The sequence below is a fragment of the Rhinoderma darwinii genome, chromosome 3 (assembly GCF_050947455.1).
Source record: "Rhinoderma darwinii isolate aRhiDar2 chromosome 3, aRhiDar2.hap1, whole genome shotgun sequence".
NCBI classification, from domain to species: domain Eukaryota; kingdom Metazoa; phylum Chordata; class Amphibia; order Anura; family Rhinodermatidae; genus Rhinoderma; species Rhinoderma darwinii.
The window spans coordinates 276,993,979-277,013,002 of NC_134689.1; the positions used below are offsets into that span (position 1 = coordinate 276,993,979).

General features: G+C 45.4%; 1 protein-coding gene across 1 annotated transcript in view; it reads left to right on the plus strand.

The window, feature by feature from the left end:
* Positions 1–7,472: 7,472 nt before the first annotated feature.
* The window catches only part of RFX7 (regulatory factor X7), a 113,889-nt gene continuing 102,337 nt past the window's right edge, over positions 7,473–19,024 (plus strand). The window contains exon 1 of the mRNA XM_075857965.1: positions 7,473–8,073. Within this exon, the coding sequence (XP_075714080.1) occupies positions 7,916–8,073 (158 nt within the window). The 5' untranslated portion in view covers positions 7,473–7,915. The remainder of the gene's footprint in view (positions 8,074–19,024) is intronic.

The following is a 19,024-nucleotide window of genomic DNA, read 5'->3' on the forward strand; positions in this document are numbered from 1 at the left end:
GTAGGGACACATGAAAGGAGTTGGGGATTCTGAGGGTTGGTGTAACGTCTATGGCCGAGGGCCGTCGTTCAGACTTACCGTCTGAAGGCCGCGGCCATGGACTTCTGTGTTCTTGGCGGCATCTCCCTCCAGGGAGACGCCGGCAATCACTTCCGGGTTCTGGGACGATTTCCCGCAGGGCGTGCGGCCTTCTACAGTGAAAGTCAAGTCGTGTCTTCTGCTGCATCTACTGTGCCTTCTACAGTGAAAGTCAAGTCGTGTCTTCCACTGCATCTACTTTGCCATCTACAGTGAAAGTCAAGTTGTTTCACTGCTGCTTTCTACATTGCCTCAGGTACGCGTTCTGGACTATAGACATTGTTTTGTACCTAGTTGGCCAGCTGCTATCCCGCTACACGATACGGCCCAGTGGGTCCACACCCCGCACCTTGACAGTTGGAGGGAGCCGAAGCTTGTAGGAGACAGGGTTGATTTGCTGTAGGATCTCAAAGGGTCAGAGGAACCTGGGAGCAAACTTGTACGAAAGTACTTTTAAACGGATATTCCTTGAGCACAGCCAGACTTTGGTACCCGAAGGATACTGAGGCGGCTCTTTTCTCTAGTATACGCCTTTCGCTTCATGCGGTCGACCGCCAACATAATAGAAGACCGGGTTTGCTGCCAGATCTGTAGAAAGTCCCTGAATGCAGAGTCAGCTGCGGGCACCTGGGACGTGGCTGAAACAGGAAGAGGAATTCATGGATGCTGGCTGTAGACAATGAAGAACGGTGTAGAAGCAGTGGACTCACATGTGTGGTTGTTGTATGAGAACTCGGCCCAAGGAAGAAGCTGTACCCAGTCATCATGCTGCATGGAGATGAAGTGTCGTAGATAATTCTCCATGATTTGGTTAATTCTCTCGACTTGACCAGTAGACTGGGAATGATAGGCTGAGGAAAAGTCCAACTTCACATCTAGGAGTTTACAGAGGGCTCTCCAGAACTTTGAGGTAAACTGGTAAACCCCCCCGATCAGACACGATATAAAGAGGCAAGCCATGCAAGCGGAAGATGTGTTGGATGAAGAGGTTAGCCAGTCGAGAAGCAGAATGTAGGCCTGTCAGCAGAACAAAATGAGCCATTTTCGCAAACCGGTCCACCGGAAGGAAGGTCTGTGACAAAGTTCATTGCTACGTGCTGCCAGGGAGCATTGGGCACAGGCAGAGGTTGGAGCAGACCAGCAGGCTTGGAGTGAGCAAACTGGTTGGCAGTGCACACAGTGCAGGACGAGACAAAGTCCACAATATCTTTGGGCAGTGTGGACCACCACAAATGATGGGCAGTCAGATCTCGGGTTTTACGACCACCAGTGTGCCCAGCCAGTTTAGAGCTGTGCCCCCAGAAAATTATTTTCCTCCTGTCTGCCCTCCCCGGAGGGATGTCTCTAACTTTCACGGGATTAACAGAAATAATAGAGGACGGATCAATGATACTTTGCGGAGACTCCACGGTGTCCTCTGTCTCGAACGAGCTGGACAAGGCATCGGCCCTCACATTTTTGTCAGCAGGATAGTAGTGGAGCACAAACTGGAACCAGGCGAAGAACAGCGACCACCTCGCTTGACGGAGGTTCAGTCGTTGGGCCGACTGGAGATAGGTGAGGTTCTTGTGGTCGGTATATATCAGGATGGGGTGAGCTGCGCCCTCTAGTAGATATCTCCACTCCTCCAGAGCCAATTTGATGGCCAGTAACTCCCGATCCTCAATAGAGTAATTGCGCTCTACGGAAGAAAAAACTTTTGAATAATAGTCACATACCACTGCCCTTCCTTTGGGACCTATCTGGAACAGAAGTGCACCTGCACCAACAGAGGAGGCTCCCACCTCCAACGAAAACTGCAGAGATACATCAGGATGATGGAGGGTTGAGGCTGACGTGAAGGCATTCTTAAGGCTATTAAATGAAGATTCTGCCTCTGGAGTACACACCTTGGTGTTCATACCTTTTCGGTGAGGGTAGAGATGGGAGCTGTCAGCGAAGAGAAGTTTGGGATAAACTGCCGGTAGAAGTTGGCGAATCCCAAAAAAACGCTGTATGGACCTCAAGCCTGGAGGATGTGGCCATTCAAGGATGGACATTACCTTCTCAGGATCCATCTTGAGGCCTTGCTCCGAGATGATGTAGCCCAGGAAGGGTAGAGAATTCTTCTCAAACACACATTTCTCCAGCTTGTCATACAGGCGATTCTCCCTTAATCACAGCAGAACTTGACGGACATGTCTCCGATGAGTCGTCGGATCTGGAGAAAAAATTTAAATGTCATCAAGATAGACCACAACACAGACATAGAGGAGATCTCAGAAGATGTAATTGACGAATTCTTGGAAGACCGCGGGAGCGTTACACAGACCGAAGGGCATTACCAGGTACTCATGGTGCCTGTCTCATGTGTTGAATGACGTCTTCCATTTGTCACCCAGCGGATTCGGATCAAGTTGTAAGCCCCACGCAGGTCTAGTTTAGAGAAAATCTTGGCTCCTCGTATGCGGTCAAATAGTTTGGAAATTAGTGGAATCGGATAATTGTTCTTGACCGTGATTTGATTGAGACCCTGGTAGGCGATGCAAGGCTAAAAGATCAATCTTTTTTCTTGACAAAGAAGAGCCCGGCCCCGGCCAGGGAGTATGATTTTTGTATGAAACCCCTCTCCAGATTCTCCTTGATATAGGCCGACATAAACTGAGTCTCTGGCAAGGAGAGAGGGTATACCTGTCCATGAGGAGGGGACGCATTAGGAACCAGTTCAATAGGGCAGTCATAAGCCCAGTGTGAGGGTAGCGTCTCAGCCTCCTTTTTGCTGAAGACTTCCGCAAACTGGGAGTAATGAAGAGGTAATCCTGCAAACGATTGACGCAGAGGAGGCTGGACTGGATGGATCTGCAATAGACAGCTATTGAGACACTTGGAGCTCCATTGCAGAACCTCTCCGGAATTCAGTCCAGGACTGGGGCATGTAGTCGAAGTCAAGGCAGGCTCAGCAGCACAGGGTTGACGGCTTTGGGCAGGACAAGAAATTAAATTAGCTTTGAATGAAGGGCCCCAATTTGGAGCTTCAGTGGTTTGGTCTCAGATACAATTGGATCGGGCAGAGGCAATCCATTCACTGAGGCAACAGCCAAAGACACTTTCAGAGGGACTGTGGCTTACTGGAGAAGATCTACTAGGTCATTTTGGATGGAGTTAGCTGCGGATGCAGAGTCCAGATAGGCAGAAACCCGTGCATCTTTTTGCCGGACACTATGGTCACGGGGATGGATAGTTTTGAAGAGAGTTTTGTATTCAGCGCTCTATCACCTATGGTTGTCTCTCCAACCAATTCTAGGCATTTGGAGTTCTTTGGCTTCTGAGGGCACAAATGCACAACATGGCCTCCGAGGTCGCAATACAGACAAAGTCCCGAAGTGCATCTGCGTTGTCTCTCCTGGGCTGACAATTTGAACCGGTCTACCTGCATAGGCTCCTCTGGTAGAACAACTGGTGAGAGCAACAGGGATTGCTGGAAAGTAGGAGCCAGCCTAGGAAGTCTTCTCTCCCGACGAACCTCTTGGGATCGCTCCCGGATCCTCCTGTCAATCCGCGTGTCGAGAAGAATGAGGTCATCCAGGGTCGGTGGCAGATCACGAGCGGCAAGCTCGTCTTTAATCTCGGAAGACAGTCCCTGACAGAATGTAGCCACCAAGGCCTCGTTGTTCCAGGACATCTCTGCCGCCAGGGTGCGAAATTGAATATCATACTTGCCCACGGAGGTGTCTCCCTGGCGAAGGGTCAGCAGAGATGCAGAAGCAGATGAGTCTCGCCCAGGTTCCTCAAATACAGAGTGGAAAGTCTGTATGAAACACTGGCTGGAAGTCACGGGTCTCTAGTCCCGGACGTTCCCAGATAAGATTCGCCCATGCTAGGGCCTTGCCAGTAAGGCACGAGATGATGAAAACGATCCTTGCGACATCAGATGGGAATTCTTTGGCATGTAGGCGGAAATGGATCTGGCACTGGTTCAGAAAACCCCTGTAGGTACTCGCGTCTCCGTTGAAGCGAGAAGATAGTGGCAGCAAAAATCAGAGTCGGTACTAGTACTGCCAGGAGGAGTAATAGGAGGAACAGCCGGAGGAACAGGAGCCTTGATGGCTGCAGCTTGCGCATCCAGTTGCTGTGTAATGGAGTTCACCGCCAGGAGAAGTTGGTCTTGGCTTGACCAATGGTCTCATAGGTCTGCCTGCATGGCTTGTGATGTGGTCAAGGTCTTGGGTTGACCAGCGGGGTCCAAGGCCTGAGCGCACTGTCACAATCTGTGGGTATGTGGACACAATGGGCCGTACCGCCGTAGCGGGATAGCAGCTGGTCAACAGAGTAACAAGTCAATATATAAATAGTCCAAGCACAAGGGTACCTGTAGTGGTACAGACAGTAGCAACGGCTAGGCACAGATGGGACCTTGACAGCAGACACCAGACATGGTGCAACACAGCAGGCGAAACCGGTGGCACAATACGACTCCAAAAGGTTTGGAACAAATAGCACGGGATACAGGGTACAGGTAGCAGGGCACGGGAAACAACAGGAACAGGATAACACTGAGGGACCATTTGCAAGACTAACATAGGAAAACACAACAACGCTTATATCTGGCAACAAAACGTTAGCAGCAGACCCTAAGTTATGTCATTTGTGAGGTAGGGCCTTTATGGATCGGACTTCCCACAGATGCTCCACCAGATTGAGATCTGAGGAATTGGGAGGCCAAGTCAATACTGTGAACTCTTTTATCATGTTCCTCAAACCATTCCTTAATCATTCTTGCAGTGTGGCAGGGCACAATATCCTGCTGAAAGAGGCCACTGCGAATTTAGCGAATACTGCTTCAATGAAGGGGTGTACTTGGTCTGAATGCCAGTATTTAAGGTTCACCAGTAGAACATTGCCCAGAGGATAAAGCTGCCTCCAACGGCTTGCCTTCTTCCCATAGTGCATCCTGGTGCCATTTCTCCCAGGTAAGCAACTCACGTGAGCACTGTGGGTCCCCACACTGATGTAAAAGAAAACGTGATACATCAGACCCAGCCACCTTCTTCCATTGCTCCATGGTCTGGTTCTGATGCTCATGTGGCCATTGTAGACGTTTTCAGCAGTGGACAAGGGTAATTCTGACCGGTGTGTGGCAACGGAGCCCCAAATGCAACAAGCTGCGATCCACTGTGTACTTTATAACATAGCCAGCATTAGCTTTTTCAGCAATTTGTGCTATGGTAACTCTTCTGTGGGATTGGACCAGATGGACTATACTTCGCTCCCCACACGCATCAATAAATCTTGGGTACTTACCACCTTGTCGCTTATTTACCGGTTGTCCATCCTTAGACCACTTTTGGTAAGTACTAAAACCCCACAAGACTTGCCGTTTTGAAGATGCTCTGACCCAGTAATCTAGCCATCACAATTTTGCACTTGTCAAAAGACCATTACCCTTATATCTTTATGCTTGCCAATTTTTCCTGCTTTAAATGCATCAACTTCAAGAACTGACTGTTCACTCACTACTTAAAATATCTCACCCCTTGACAGGTGCCATTGTAACGGGATTATTAATGCTATTCACTTCACCTGACACTGGTTTAGGCCATGTTCATAGGCAAATCCGACATGTATTTACTGCCGGTTCCGCAGCAGGAGTACAAGGCTTATCTACCACCAGGGGCGTAGCTAAACTCTCATGGGCCCTGGTGCAAAGGTTCTTCTTGGGCCCTTCTCCCTAAACTTCTCATGGTCGATGGCCCGCAGCTTTCAGCTGCATCGCCGGGTCTCCTAAGTGGCCAAACGATGCAGCACTAGCAGCCAGGGGCGCCACTAAGGTCTTAAAACATCAAAGGAAAAAGCCCCAATACATATACCGTCCCAAAAAATGTGTGCATCTATGTAAATGAGTATATAGGAGACAGCATATCTTTAGCACTATGACCCTATAGCTATGGATAAGATTAGATACAGTGGCTCAGCAGACAGTATCACACATGATGGTCTTAGATATAGGGCCCAGCTCGCTGATGTTGCGGCTCCAGCTCTGGACCCAGGAAAGGTAAGAATAATAATTGTTTTGCTTTTTTATGTCTTACTAATTATTTTTGTGTGTTTGTGTTTTTTTACACGTTCGGTTGTTGGACTACTTCGATAACAGCGTTTTTTTATTCTCAATAAAAGTGTGCAGAGGCTAACACTAACCCCCGTTATTACCCCGCTACCCACCACCACCCGGGGTACCGGGAAGAGCCGGGTACGATCCAGTAGTGACGGAGGGGCACTGGCACGGTCGTAGGTTGTTATTATTATGCTGCGAAAGCCCAAAAACAGTGGCCTTTCCCACCCGGGTAATGCTAGCCTGCTGCGGCTGTGTTGTATCTGGCTGATTATAAAAATGGGGACTGTTTTTGGCCTTTCCCAGCCTAGTGATACCAGCCTGCGGCCGCCCCAGTTACCGACCATATTCAAAGATGGTCGGGTACTGGATCGTACCCGACCATCACTACAGATGGTCGGATACTGGATCGTACCCGACCATCACTACAGATGGTCGGGTACTGGATCGTACCTGGCTCTTCCAGGCACCCCTGGTGGCGGTGGGTACCAGGGTAATAATGGGGGTTGGTGTTAGCCTTTTCACTGGCTAACACTAAGCCCTGCATAAGTAAAGATCGCTGTCAATTAGTCCGCAGCCGGCTGACCCGAAAATCACGGCCGTGCACACGGCTACGGTCGTGTGCATGAGGCCTTATTGTTCAATATGCGCATTGTTAAAACAAACAGCTCACTCTGCCCCGCATATGATTACAACCGGTGCACACAGACCTTATGTTTATGTATGGGTGGAAAATCCGCAGAGGAAGACTGTTGCAGACAAGTAGAGAGTTAAAAAAAAGTCTCATCCACATGCTGAAGAACATTTTCTGCACGGAATTTTTTAATCTGTGGCACGCGAATTATGTTCTGGATGTTCACTGCGGATTTCACCCTTTTCAATGCAGAATAGATTAAATCTGTGCGGATTTTGCTGGGGAAATGCTGCGTATAGGCTGCAGAAAATCCGCTACAAATGCACGTGGGCTTGTGTGCGTGACGCATTACAATTGGAAACTTTTGTTACCTAATTTAGCGCCCGAACAATTAGAATATATTTTAAAAAATAATGTGTATGCATATATTATATATATATATATATATATATATACATACATACACATACATACATACATACATATATATATATATATATATATATATATATATATATATATATATATAAAAACTATGTAATATATATGATAGAAGGCTGTAATGTGTAAGCATGTGGGGCAGCACACTGCCGGTCATGATGTAGGTGAGGAGGGGGATTTCTTGTCAGTGCGGTATGAAGTGTGTAGTAGTTGTTGTTAGGAGCAGTGCGCCTGCGCAGTACGGGCGCAGCCTCCGCTCCTCTCCAGTGAGCGCCGTGCGGGCTGCTGGCGGCTGCAGTGGGACCAGGTGTTGGATTTAGCCGGAGCGCAGCTGTGAGGGGACAGTTCTGCCTTCTGTACCTTAATGCCCCCGTCCCCAGCTGCCCTACTTGCCAGCTCCCATCCTGCTCTTTGCACCTAACCCTCACCCCTCCCCGTCATCCAGCTTTACCATGCCCCTTACCCCGCTCCACGCCGCTCTACGGCACTAGCTGCCCTCTCTCCACCCCTCCCCCGGCCGAGCTGCCCCCGTCATGTCCCTCCAGCAAAGGGAGGCGATACACTCGAGGTCGGGGTAAAGGCCTAGTCTGCAGAGCTCTTTCCGTCCTCCTGCTTCCACCCCTCCCCACTCCCTCACACTCATACACACACCGAGCCCAGCATCAGCAATCATCATGGCAGAGGAGCAACAACAACAACAAGCGGCGAAGAAACAGCGGCCTGAGCAGCCTCAGCTGCCCTCCTCTTCACCAGGGGCACTGCCAGCCTTGGTTACAGGGCTGCAAGGGACAGAGGCCAATGCACTGCAACAGAAGATCAAGAACTCCATCTGGTAAGCCCCATGCCACTTTCTCCCTTGTCATTCATTCATCTACTATTTTATTTTTCCACTCCTCACATGTCATCATCTCACACATGCAACTTACATGTGCAATTCACATGTCATCTTCAACATGCTTGGCACACACGTGTCACCTGACACACACACACACACACACACACACACACACACACACGCACACGTGTCACCTGCCACACACACACACACACACACACACACACACACACACACACACACGGGTCACCTGCCACATGCGTGCGACACACGTCTTTTCATATTCGTAAAAAAAAATTCTGCTGCTTACATGTATATGTACCTATGATTTGCTGCACACATTATCACGCACATACATATCTTAATACAAGTGTGTAAATATATACAGATATATTTTCCTTCATACATGTTATTTTGCACATGCCATCACACATATGCCCAGCACATACATCTTCTCATACATGTATATGTGCGGTGACCTGTAAACGCGTCATCTCATCCATGTACGTATGTCATGTGGCCTTTTACATACATCTCTTCCATGTCAAGTGCCCTGTGCACCTGATGTGACCGACACATGTCATCTGATGTATGTTCTGTACACACGTCATCTGATGTATGTTCTGTACACACGTCATCTCATGTATGTTCTGTACACACGTCATCTCATGTATGTTCTGTACACACGTCATCTCATGTATGTTCTGTACACACGTCCTATCATACATGTGTATGTGATGTGAGCTGCATGATTGTCCCTTGTCACCTGAGCACATTGTTCATTTGCAGCTTGGTGCAGTGTAAAAATAGAAGTTGGTAGTGGCAGCTCTAGATGTGTTTTTATATGTGGAGGAGGAGGGGCAGGTGGGATCTTTATTTTGCAGCTAGGATGATGACTGCTGCTTGTGTTCTTCATGTACATAGGATAATGTAGAGAATATGTACAATGTCATTATTGCTCTGATTACTATCAGTATTACCCTGCGGATCTCTAGAATGGATGTGGTCATTTCTCTCCTCAGGGATGAGCTATTTCTACAAGAATAACAAAGGTGGTCAGATGCAGTCTCATTTGCTGAATGGCTGGCTGCTATTTTTTCTAGCATCAGGTCACTAGACTGATGCATTGTGGGAGTGTCTAATACTGATGGATAAAAATCACACCTGTTTAGATGGCTGGCACGATCTGCACCCGTACCATGCACATCATGTTTCTTTAATAAGTGGCATTCATGATTAATGGGGTTCATGAAGCCCCAAGCTAAAAGATAGAGATTTTTTTATTTTTTTTTTGCACCGCTTTATACTGGTAGATTTTTTTTCATCCTCTGCATCGGGTCGGGGAGAAATGGTCGACAGAGGCTGTTTACATTCCCTTGCAGCTGGTATCATGTCATATTTGTGACAAAATGGCTACTGAGTGCAGACCTTGATTTAATATATATATATATATATATATATATATATTACACCATTTGTATACATAATTTACATTCTCTGTGTATTCTACCAGATTTTATAAATGTGATTTACGACCGATCTGAGTTTTAGGCTTTGCATACGATGACAGCTAAAAGAGTACTATTGTGCTTTGGGCTGTGTTAATGGAAACATTCTATATTTCTTGCTGGCTCCTTCTATTGTACTAGTAACAGACATATGCATTGTTTGTGGTGCCAGCTGTGCAGCACGGAGCATTTGTTGCAGCTCTGCTAGGATCAGGTTTGTATTATGAAGGTGTTTTTGTATTTGAAGAATAAATTGTTCGAGCCGGTGAATATAGAGTAGGCTGGGAATTAATCATAGTATAAAGGGACGGCCTTCATTTTGGAACCTAACTGGTTAAACTGATGTTGACAAGATTAGTGGTGATGGGAGGACTTGATCCCGTGACCTTGTAGATTCAAGTGCAATGCTCTTAACACCAGATCACACATCCACACCCATTTAATAATTAATAAACATAATCTGCCTGGACGGCGCGTCTCTTGTAGCTAGCAGTGATGTTATGAGCAATCTGCAGCATTTTAATATAATAAAGGAACATTCACTTGGATGCTACAAAATTGGTGTGACAAATGGCAATTGTACACTTTGTCTTGGTAGCCGGTCTCAACAGAACTGTGACTGATTCCATCAATGTCAAGGTCATATAAGGTGCATTAAATGAAGAACACATGTTCTGTACTGCTGAGATTCCCAGTACTCATTATGACACCTCTTATAGAGGCTGGTCCGCTTATTTCTGGACAGCATGGTTGTGATTTTTTTTTGTTGTTGCCCTTTTGGATATTCTATACCTTCCTTTATAAAGAACTTGGATGTGTTTAATGTTTTGGTCACAGCCACATGTTGAGTGTGGTGCAGTATGTGCTCCTAAGGGCCTGTTCACATTAAGCTTTGGCCCTACGTTTAGTGTGTGTGTTCGGAAAGCTCCCTACATACATGTTAAACGTGTCCATACGCCTCCATTAGCCCGAACGAGGCCAAGAGTGTCCTTTTGGCCTTTGGTGGGCTGGTATACGTGCGTATACTTTTTTTGTGTTTGTTTGGTTTTTGGGAGGGGGATCGAATAACGTAGTATACTATGCTATTGCATTCTGAGGGATCCCGCAAAAAAAAACAAAAATAATATACTGTGCTGTATAAGTTTTTTTTAAAGAGGCTCTGTCACCAGATTTTGCAACCCCTATCTGCTATTGCAGCAGATCGGCGCTGCAATGTAGATTACAGTAACGTTTTTTGTTTTTTTAAAACGAGCATTTTTGCCCAAGTTATGACCATTTTTATATTTATGCAAATGAGCCTTTCTTAAGTACAACTGGGCGTGTTTAAAGTTATGTACAAGTGGGCGTGTATTGTGTGTGTACATCTGGGCGTTTTTACATGGGTGTTTGTGTGACGGATGACGCTGCATGGCATCCGTCACAGGTATATGTTAGACGTATACCTTGGGGACAGTGCTGTCTGGGGCTTACAACTATGGGGTCGCCAACCAGAGCATCATGGTGCTCTGGTAGGCAACTCAATGACTGTAGAAGCCCCTGACGTCACTGTCCATATATCGACCGTGATGTCAGGTGTTCCCGTCCGTAGCTGAATCCCCGGCCAGAGCGCTGCTGATGCTCTGGCCATGGATTCCGGATTTTTTAAAGCTCCTGGCATCTACTACACTTTTTCCATCCTTCACACTGACTTATACCAGCCTGATGGAGACCAAAAGGACCTCTTTTGGCTTCTGTTAAATGGTGAACTATGTACATGTTTAGTGTGTGTCAGGACCTAAACGGACATCACACCTGGGCCTCAAATACACGTGAACAGGGTGTTCAGCTACACATACATATGAGATGACGATCCGACCATTAATATGCCAAAATGTACTGGGGCTCAGGGTAACAACAGTCTTAATAAATCTGAAACTTACATTTTATTTTTTTTATCACTATTGTTTAAAGAAATAAAAAAAACTAAGGCCTCATGCACAAAACCAGGAGTGGGTCCAAAACATGGAAGAGGTGCAAATCTTTCTGTTATAGGTTTTCTCTGCTTATGTTCCTCTACTGGTTTTGGCTTCCAAATACTGATGTGTGCATGAGGCCTTGGACTGCCATTTTATACGCCAGTCTTTGAATGAAGCCCGCTGAAATGTGACAAATTTATCAAGAGGCGCATGCTGAAGTCTACGGTAGTTGGAGTAGATTTTTTTTGCTATAATTTTAAGCAGTTTTCTGGTGTAAATGATATTAAATGTGTTGTGCCATGGGAGGCCATGCCGTTCCCACCAAGCCCCGACTACTAAAAAAAAAAAAAAAAAAAAAAAAGGGTGGGGGCAGTGGAAAATGTATTTTTTCCCAAAAACAGACGTGCTCCAATTTATTTTTATTTTTTTCACCAATGTACTGGCGCAAATGGCATAATGAATCTATATTAACCCCTTCCCGTCGTAAACAACTTTCAGATTTTTATTTTCGTTTTTTCCTCCCCCACATTCCAGAAGCCATAACGTCTTTATTTTTCCATCGATATAGTCCTATGAGGCCTTGATTTTTGCGGGGCGAGTTGTAGTTTTTTGTAGCACCATATATTTTGCCGTATAATGTACTAGGAAACGGGGAAAAAATTATTTGTGGGGTAGAAAATAAAAAAACAGCGATTCCTCCATGTTTTTTTGCGCGCCGTTTTTACGGAATTCACTGTGCAATTAAAACATGTTAACTTTAATCTGTGGGTCAATACGATTACGGCGATACCAAATATATATAGTTTTTTCTATATTTTACTACTTTTACAAGTAAAAACCAAAGTGTAAAAAAGAACATTTATTTTGTGTCACCAAATTCCGAGAACTTTTTTTATTTTTCCGTCTATTAAGTGGTATGAGGGCTTATTTTTTGCGGGATAACCTGTAGTTTTTAATCATACCGTTTTGGTGTACATTTTTATTTCATTTTTTTGTGGGAGATTAGGTGACCAAAAAATAGACATTCTGGCGTTTACAATTTTTTTTTTTACGGCGTTCACCATGCGGGTTAAATAATGATATATTGTAATAGTTCCGACTTTTACGGATGCGGCGATACCAATTATGTTTATTTAATTTTTTACTATTCTCTAGGGGGAAATGGGAAAGGGTTTGTTTTTTTGTACTTTTAATATTTTATTATTTTTTTTTACACAAAAAAAACAACTTTATTTAACTCCTTTTTACTTTTTTTCTTAGTCCCCCTAGGGGACTTTAACCAGCGATCATTAGATCGCTTGCACGATATACTGCAATACTAATGTATTGCAGTATATCGTGATTCTGACAGGCATCTATTAAGCCCTGGCTTAATAGGTGTACAAAGATGGCGGACCTTCATTAGGCCCCCAGGCAGCCATAGCAACCATTGCCTCCCCGCAATTGCGTTGCGGGGGGCGCGATTAGCTGTTAGAGGGGGCCGCCCCCCTCTTTGTAACGATTTAAAGCCGACACCCGCATCGTATGGAGCGAGCTCACTGCGTGAGTCCGCTCCATACTTCCCCTACCCGGCTATGATGTAACTGTATGTCATATGTCGGGAAGAGGTTAATGTACCTGTGCAAAGTGGGAAGCAGATCACGCTATACACTCACAGTTTCAGCTGACGAAGGGCTGAAAAAAATCCAAAGTGACCAATCGCCTTTTTTGGCCAACTTTTGACATTGGATTGTTCTCCTCCTAAATTTTTAAACAACCATCAGCAGAAATGGTAGAAATTGGACACTTTGGCCAACTTTTATATAATGTGTTTGGCCAGTCTGCCCTCATTCACATTGCTGTGTTAGGCCTCCTGCACGCTAGACAGAAATCCTGTGGATTTTCCATCCGGTATGTCCGTGGAGAAATTCTGTAGTACAAATGCAAAATAAGTGGATATACTGCAGACTGAGAATCCGCACCGCAGGCCAATTTCTGCACTTGTTTACTGCGGATTATTTACGCAGATTTTCCGTTTCGTGTTCAGGAGGTCTTAACCCCTTGCTGTCATCTCACATAGTTACGTCACTTCCGCCAAGGGGTTAGCGCAGTGTCACGTAACTGGACAGTGATGGAGCAGGCCCAGAAGCTGAGCCTGCTCCATTACCAGCGGTTGTCAGCTGTCTATCACAGCTAACACTCTGCTGTAACGGTAGGGACTGGACTGAGGTCCGTTCCCCGCCAATTAACCCCATAACCGCTCCGGTCGATTGCAACTGCAGCAATTAGCTGGTTTGTATGCGATCGGCACTCCTGCGACGCAATCGTGGAGGTGTCGATGGTTGCTATGGAAACCAGAGGCCTAACAATGGCCGCCTGGCTACCAAGAACGGAAGCCTTTTAGGCCCTGCCTAGAGGTGGGACCTAATAGGCTTGCTGTCAGTGTATAACTGACAGCGCTACTACACTGCACTACGACGGTTGTACAGTGTATTAGAATAACGATCAGGGCTTCAGGCCCTCAAGTCCTTTCAGTGGGACAAAAAAAGGTTAAAAAAATTTTGTGTAAAAAAAAAAAAAAGAAATAATGTTTCAAGTTAAAAAATAAATAAAAATTCCTCTTTCCCCATAATCTTTTATTATAGGAAAAAACGGAAAACATTTTAAAAAAAATACACATATTTGGTATCGCCGCATCCGTAACGACAGCCAACTATAAAACTATAACATTATTTCTCCGACACGAACGCAGTAAAAAAAACAGCAAAAAAGAACAATGGCAGAAATGCTGTTTTTTTGGTCACCTCGCCTCGCAAAAAAATGGAATAAAAAGTGATCAAAAAAGTTGCATGTACCCCAATTGTACCAATAAATAAGCCCTTACACGGCCTTGTTGACGCAAAAATAAGAAAGTTATGCCTCTTAGGCCTTATTCACACGAACATGTCCGTTTTGTGCGCTTAAAAAAGTGGGCGTATTTTTACTTTAGACCAAGTGGGCGTTGTACAGAGGAGTGTATGACGCTGACCAATCAGCGTCATGCACTCCTCTCCATTCATTTACTCAGCGCATAGGGATCCTGTTAGATCGCTATGTGCTGTCCTATACTAACACATTAACAATACTGAAGTGTTTAGACAGTGAATAGACATTCCATGGGATGTCTATTCACAATCCCTGCACTTCGTTACTATTTCTATGGCAGTTACAGCAGAGGAGGCGTAATCCCGCTGTAACCTGTCATTTTACCGTGTAATCTCGCGAGATCACGCTTCCTCTGCTGTAAGTACCACAGACAGAGTAACGAAGTGCAGGGATTGTGAATAGACATCCCGTGGAATGTCTATTCACTGTCTAAACACTTCAGTATTGTTAATGTGTTAGTATAAGACAGCACATAAGGATCTAGCAGGATCCCTATGCGCTGAGTAAATGAATGGAGAGGAGTGCATGACGCTGATTGGTGCATCGGCCTCAGAAGCAAAGAAGCACCTAGAGGATTTTGAGGCTGGTTTGAAACCATGTCCGGTTTGAAGAGGTCTTGTGGTGCCAAAACAGGGGAAACCCCCCAAAAGTGACCCTATTTTGGAAACTAGACCTCTTGAGGAATTCATTGTAGTTTTCATGGGGTGCATGCGACTTTTTGATCAGTTTTCTATTTTTAAGAGGCATGGTGACTAAAAAACAGCAATTCTACTATTGTTTTTTATTCTATTTTTTTTTTTTTTTTTTTTACAGCGTTCACCGTGCTCTATAAATGACATTCACTTTATTCTGCGCGGCGATACCATATGGTTATAATTTTTTTTTATGTCTTATGGTGTTTGCACAATAAAATACTTTTTGTAAAAAATCATTTACCTTTTGTGTTACCTTTATTCTAAGCGCCAGAACTTTTTTTTATTTTTCCATCAAAAAAGCTGTGTGTGGACTTGTATTTTGTGTAACGAACTGTAGATTCGATCAGGACCATTTTTGGGTACATGCGACTTTTTGATCTCTTTTTATTCCATTTTTTGTGAGGTGTATTGACCAAACAATTGTGATTCTGGTATTGTTTATTATGATTTTCTTTTATGGCATTCACCGCGCTGGATAAATAACGAAATAATTTTGTAGTTCAGGCCATTAGACGTGGTGATGCCAATTATGTATAGTTTATTTTTATTAATAATAAAGGACTGATAAGGGAAAAGGGGGGATTTTTACTTTTAAAACTTTTATTTTCTTATTTTTACACTTTTTTTTACTTTATTACTTTGTCCCACTAGGGGACTTGAGGGCAGGAGGCCCTGATCGCAATTCTAATACACTGCACTACATGCGTAGTGCAGTGTATTAGAGCTGACAGCAAGCATAGTCGGTCCTGACTTTGTCAGGATCCACTAGTCTTCCGTAGATGGCATAGTCGGACGCAGTTGTTCGGCGTCCGGTTGCCATAGCAACCATCGCTGCCCGCTATCATGTAGCGGGCCGTCGATGGTGGTTTAACCCCTAAGAAGCCGCGATCGCTATTGAATACGGTTTTCAAGGGGTTAATTAGCGGGGACACCGATCGGTCCCCGCTATAGGAGCTGCAGGAACTGCTTACGAGACAAAAGCTGTCACAGCTCCTGTATGTGTCGTGAGGACGGCCGAAATGGCCGTTCCTCCCTTGACATACTATTCCATCATGGAGCGTGAACGCTATGGTTACCATGACTGAATAGTACGTCACTGAGCGCAAAGGGATTAATGACCACTTATTTTATGGTATATAACTTTGCTTTCCTGTCTTGCTATATAGTCTAATGTTATCTCAAAGTTTTGTCAAAGTGTTTGATCGTCGTTAAGTTTTATGATCATCCAGACCTGCTAGTTTGTTTGTTTATCTCTGCATAGCTTTTCACCTCATGTGTCTAGTTGATTTGATTAATAGCTGAACGAGCTTAATTAGGCCTAGATCTGAGCATCTACTCCCCTATAAATTTAGATGTAGCATATGGGGAAGGCACTCGTGCAGGGGGGCATGACGGCAGAAGTCATCTCTGTCTAAGTGTCATATTGTCAAAGTGTCCTGGCAGTTATACATGGCAGTTGCACAGGGTCAGTGACAGGTAAGCTGCATTACCAAACCAGACAAACTAGCCCACGCTCTCAATATTAGATTTCTAACTATCTGTAAACAAAGATGTTTGCCACCGCTCTCATCATTATAGCTGCTCTTGGTTTTCAATCCTATCACCCATTTAAGACTTGCCCAAAAACAGTCTACATCAGTCCCTCTCTCCTTGCCTCGCCCATGTACAGCTCCCATTCACTATTCACTTTCCTCAGTCAACTTAACCCATCTCATCCCACTGCCCAACATAAAAATCACTCTCATAAATCACATAACCATATGCTGTCTCTCTGCATTCTCCTGCTACTAGCTGCAGGGGACATCTCTCCCAACCCTGGGCCTCCCTTTTCTTCTGCCAATCTCAACCACTTACCTGCCACACATAGAAACCCTGCAAATCTTCTTGCCATTCCTTGTATGTCTTCTCCTGTCTCTTTTAACTGTGCTCTCTGGAACTCTCGGTCCGTGTGCAACAAACTCACCTTTATTCATGACTTATTCCTTTCTAACTCTCTCAACCTTCTGGCTCTTACAGAAACATGGCTACACCTGTCTGACACTGCTTCCCCTGCTGCTCTATCTTATGGTGGTCTCCAGTTCTCTCATGCCCCCAGAACTGAGAACAGGCAGGGTGGAGGAGTAGGTATACTTCTTTCCCCACACTGCACTTTCCAGGTCATTCCCCCGGTCCCCTCACTCACATTTCCCTCTTTTGAAGTCCACACCCTCAGACTCTTTCACCCTTTTCCCCTCCGAGTGGCAGTTGTCTACCGCCCACCGGGCTCACCCCGCCAATTCCTGGATCATTTTGCTGCCTGGCTTCCACAATTTCTATCCTCTGAAACACCCACTCTCATCATGGGTGACTTCAACATCCCCATTGATAACCCAATCTCCTCATCTGCCTCCCAGTTTCTATCTTTAACCTCGTCCCTCGGTCTGTCACAACTTACTAACTCTCCTACACATGAAGACGGGCATTCACTTGACCTGGTCTTCTTCCGGCTCTGCTCAGTTTCTGACTTTATTAACTCTCCTCTCCCGCTTTCTGACCACAATCTTCTCTGCTTTACTATCAAATATTCTCTGCCTCCTCAGGTCATCCCTACGTATCAGACATACAGAAATCTACATGCCATTAACACTGTGAAACTCATAGACAGTCTACAGTCCTCATTGTCCCCTATCTCTTCCCTCTCCTGTCCCAATCTGGCTGCCAAACTTTATAATAACACTCTCAAAAATGCATTGGATGAAGCAGCCCCCACTACACTCCGAACCACCCGACAAAGACGACGACAACCCTGGCACACGCCTCAATCCCGCTTTCTTCACCGGTGCTTGAGATGTGCTGAACGACTGTGGAGAAAATCGCATTTGGATGCAGATTTCCTCCATTACAAATTTATGCTCAAAACTTACAACTCTGCCCTTCACCGCGCCAAACAAGTCTACTTCACTTCTCTCATCTCCACACTATCTAATAATCCAAAACGCCTCTTTGATACTTTTCACTCCCTCCTTAGTCCTAAAGTGCAGACGCCAATCACAGATCTCAGTGCTGAAGACCTGGCCAATTATTTTAAAGTTAAAATTGACAACATCCGGCATGATATTATCTCCCAGTCCCCTAGTAACATCGATCCCCTTCCCCCCCCGCACTCCCTCTTCTTCACTCTCAGCATTTGACCCAATAACTGAAGAAGAAGTCTCGAGGCTCCTCTCTTCTTCTCGTCCTACTACCTGCCCTAGTGATCCTGTCCCCTCACACCTCCTCCAGTCCCTCTCCCCAGCTGTCACTAGTCACCTCACTAAAATATTTAACCTCTCTCTTTCCTCTGGTATCTTTCCCTCCGCTTTTAAACATGCCATTATAAACCCATTATTGAAAAAACCAACACTTGACCCATCCAGCGCTGCCAACTACCGACCAGTCTCTAATCTGCCCTTCATCTCCAAACTCCTGGAACGCTTGGTCTACTCTCGCCTTATCCGCTATCTCTCTGCTAACTCCATTCTTGACCCCTTACAATCTGGTTTCCGCACTCTACACTCCACAGAAACTGCCCTTACTAAAGTCTCAAATGATCTCTTGGCGGCTAAATCGGACGGTAAATCCTCTCTCCTGATTCTTTTGGATCTCTCTGCAGCCTTTGACACTGTAGACCACAAACTCCTACTTAACATGCTCCACTCTATTGGCCTCAAGGACGCGGCTCTCTCTTGGTTTTCCTCCTATCTCTCTGACCGCTCATTCAGTGTGTCATTTGCTGGTTCCACCTCTTCTCCTCTTCCCCTTGATATCGGGGTTCCTCAGGGATCAGTCCTAGGTCCACTCCTCTTTTCTCTCTACACAGCTCCTATTGGACAAACCATCAGCAGATTTGGCTTCCAGTACCATCTCT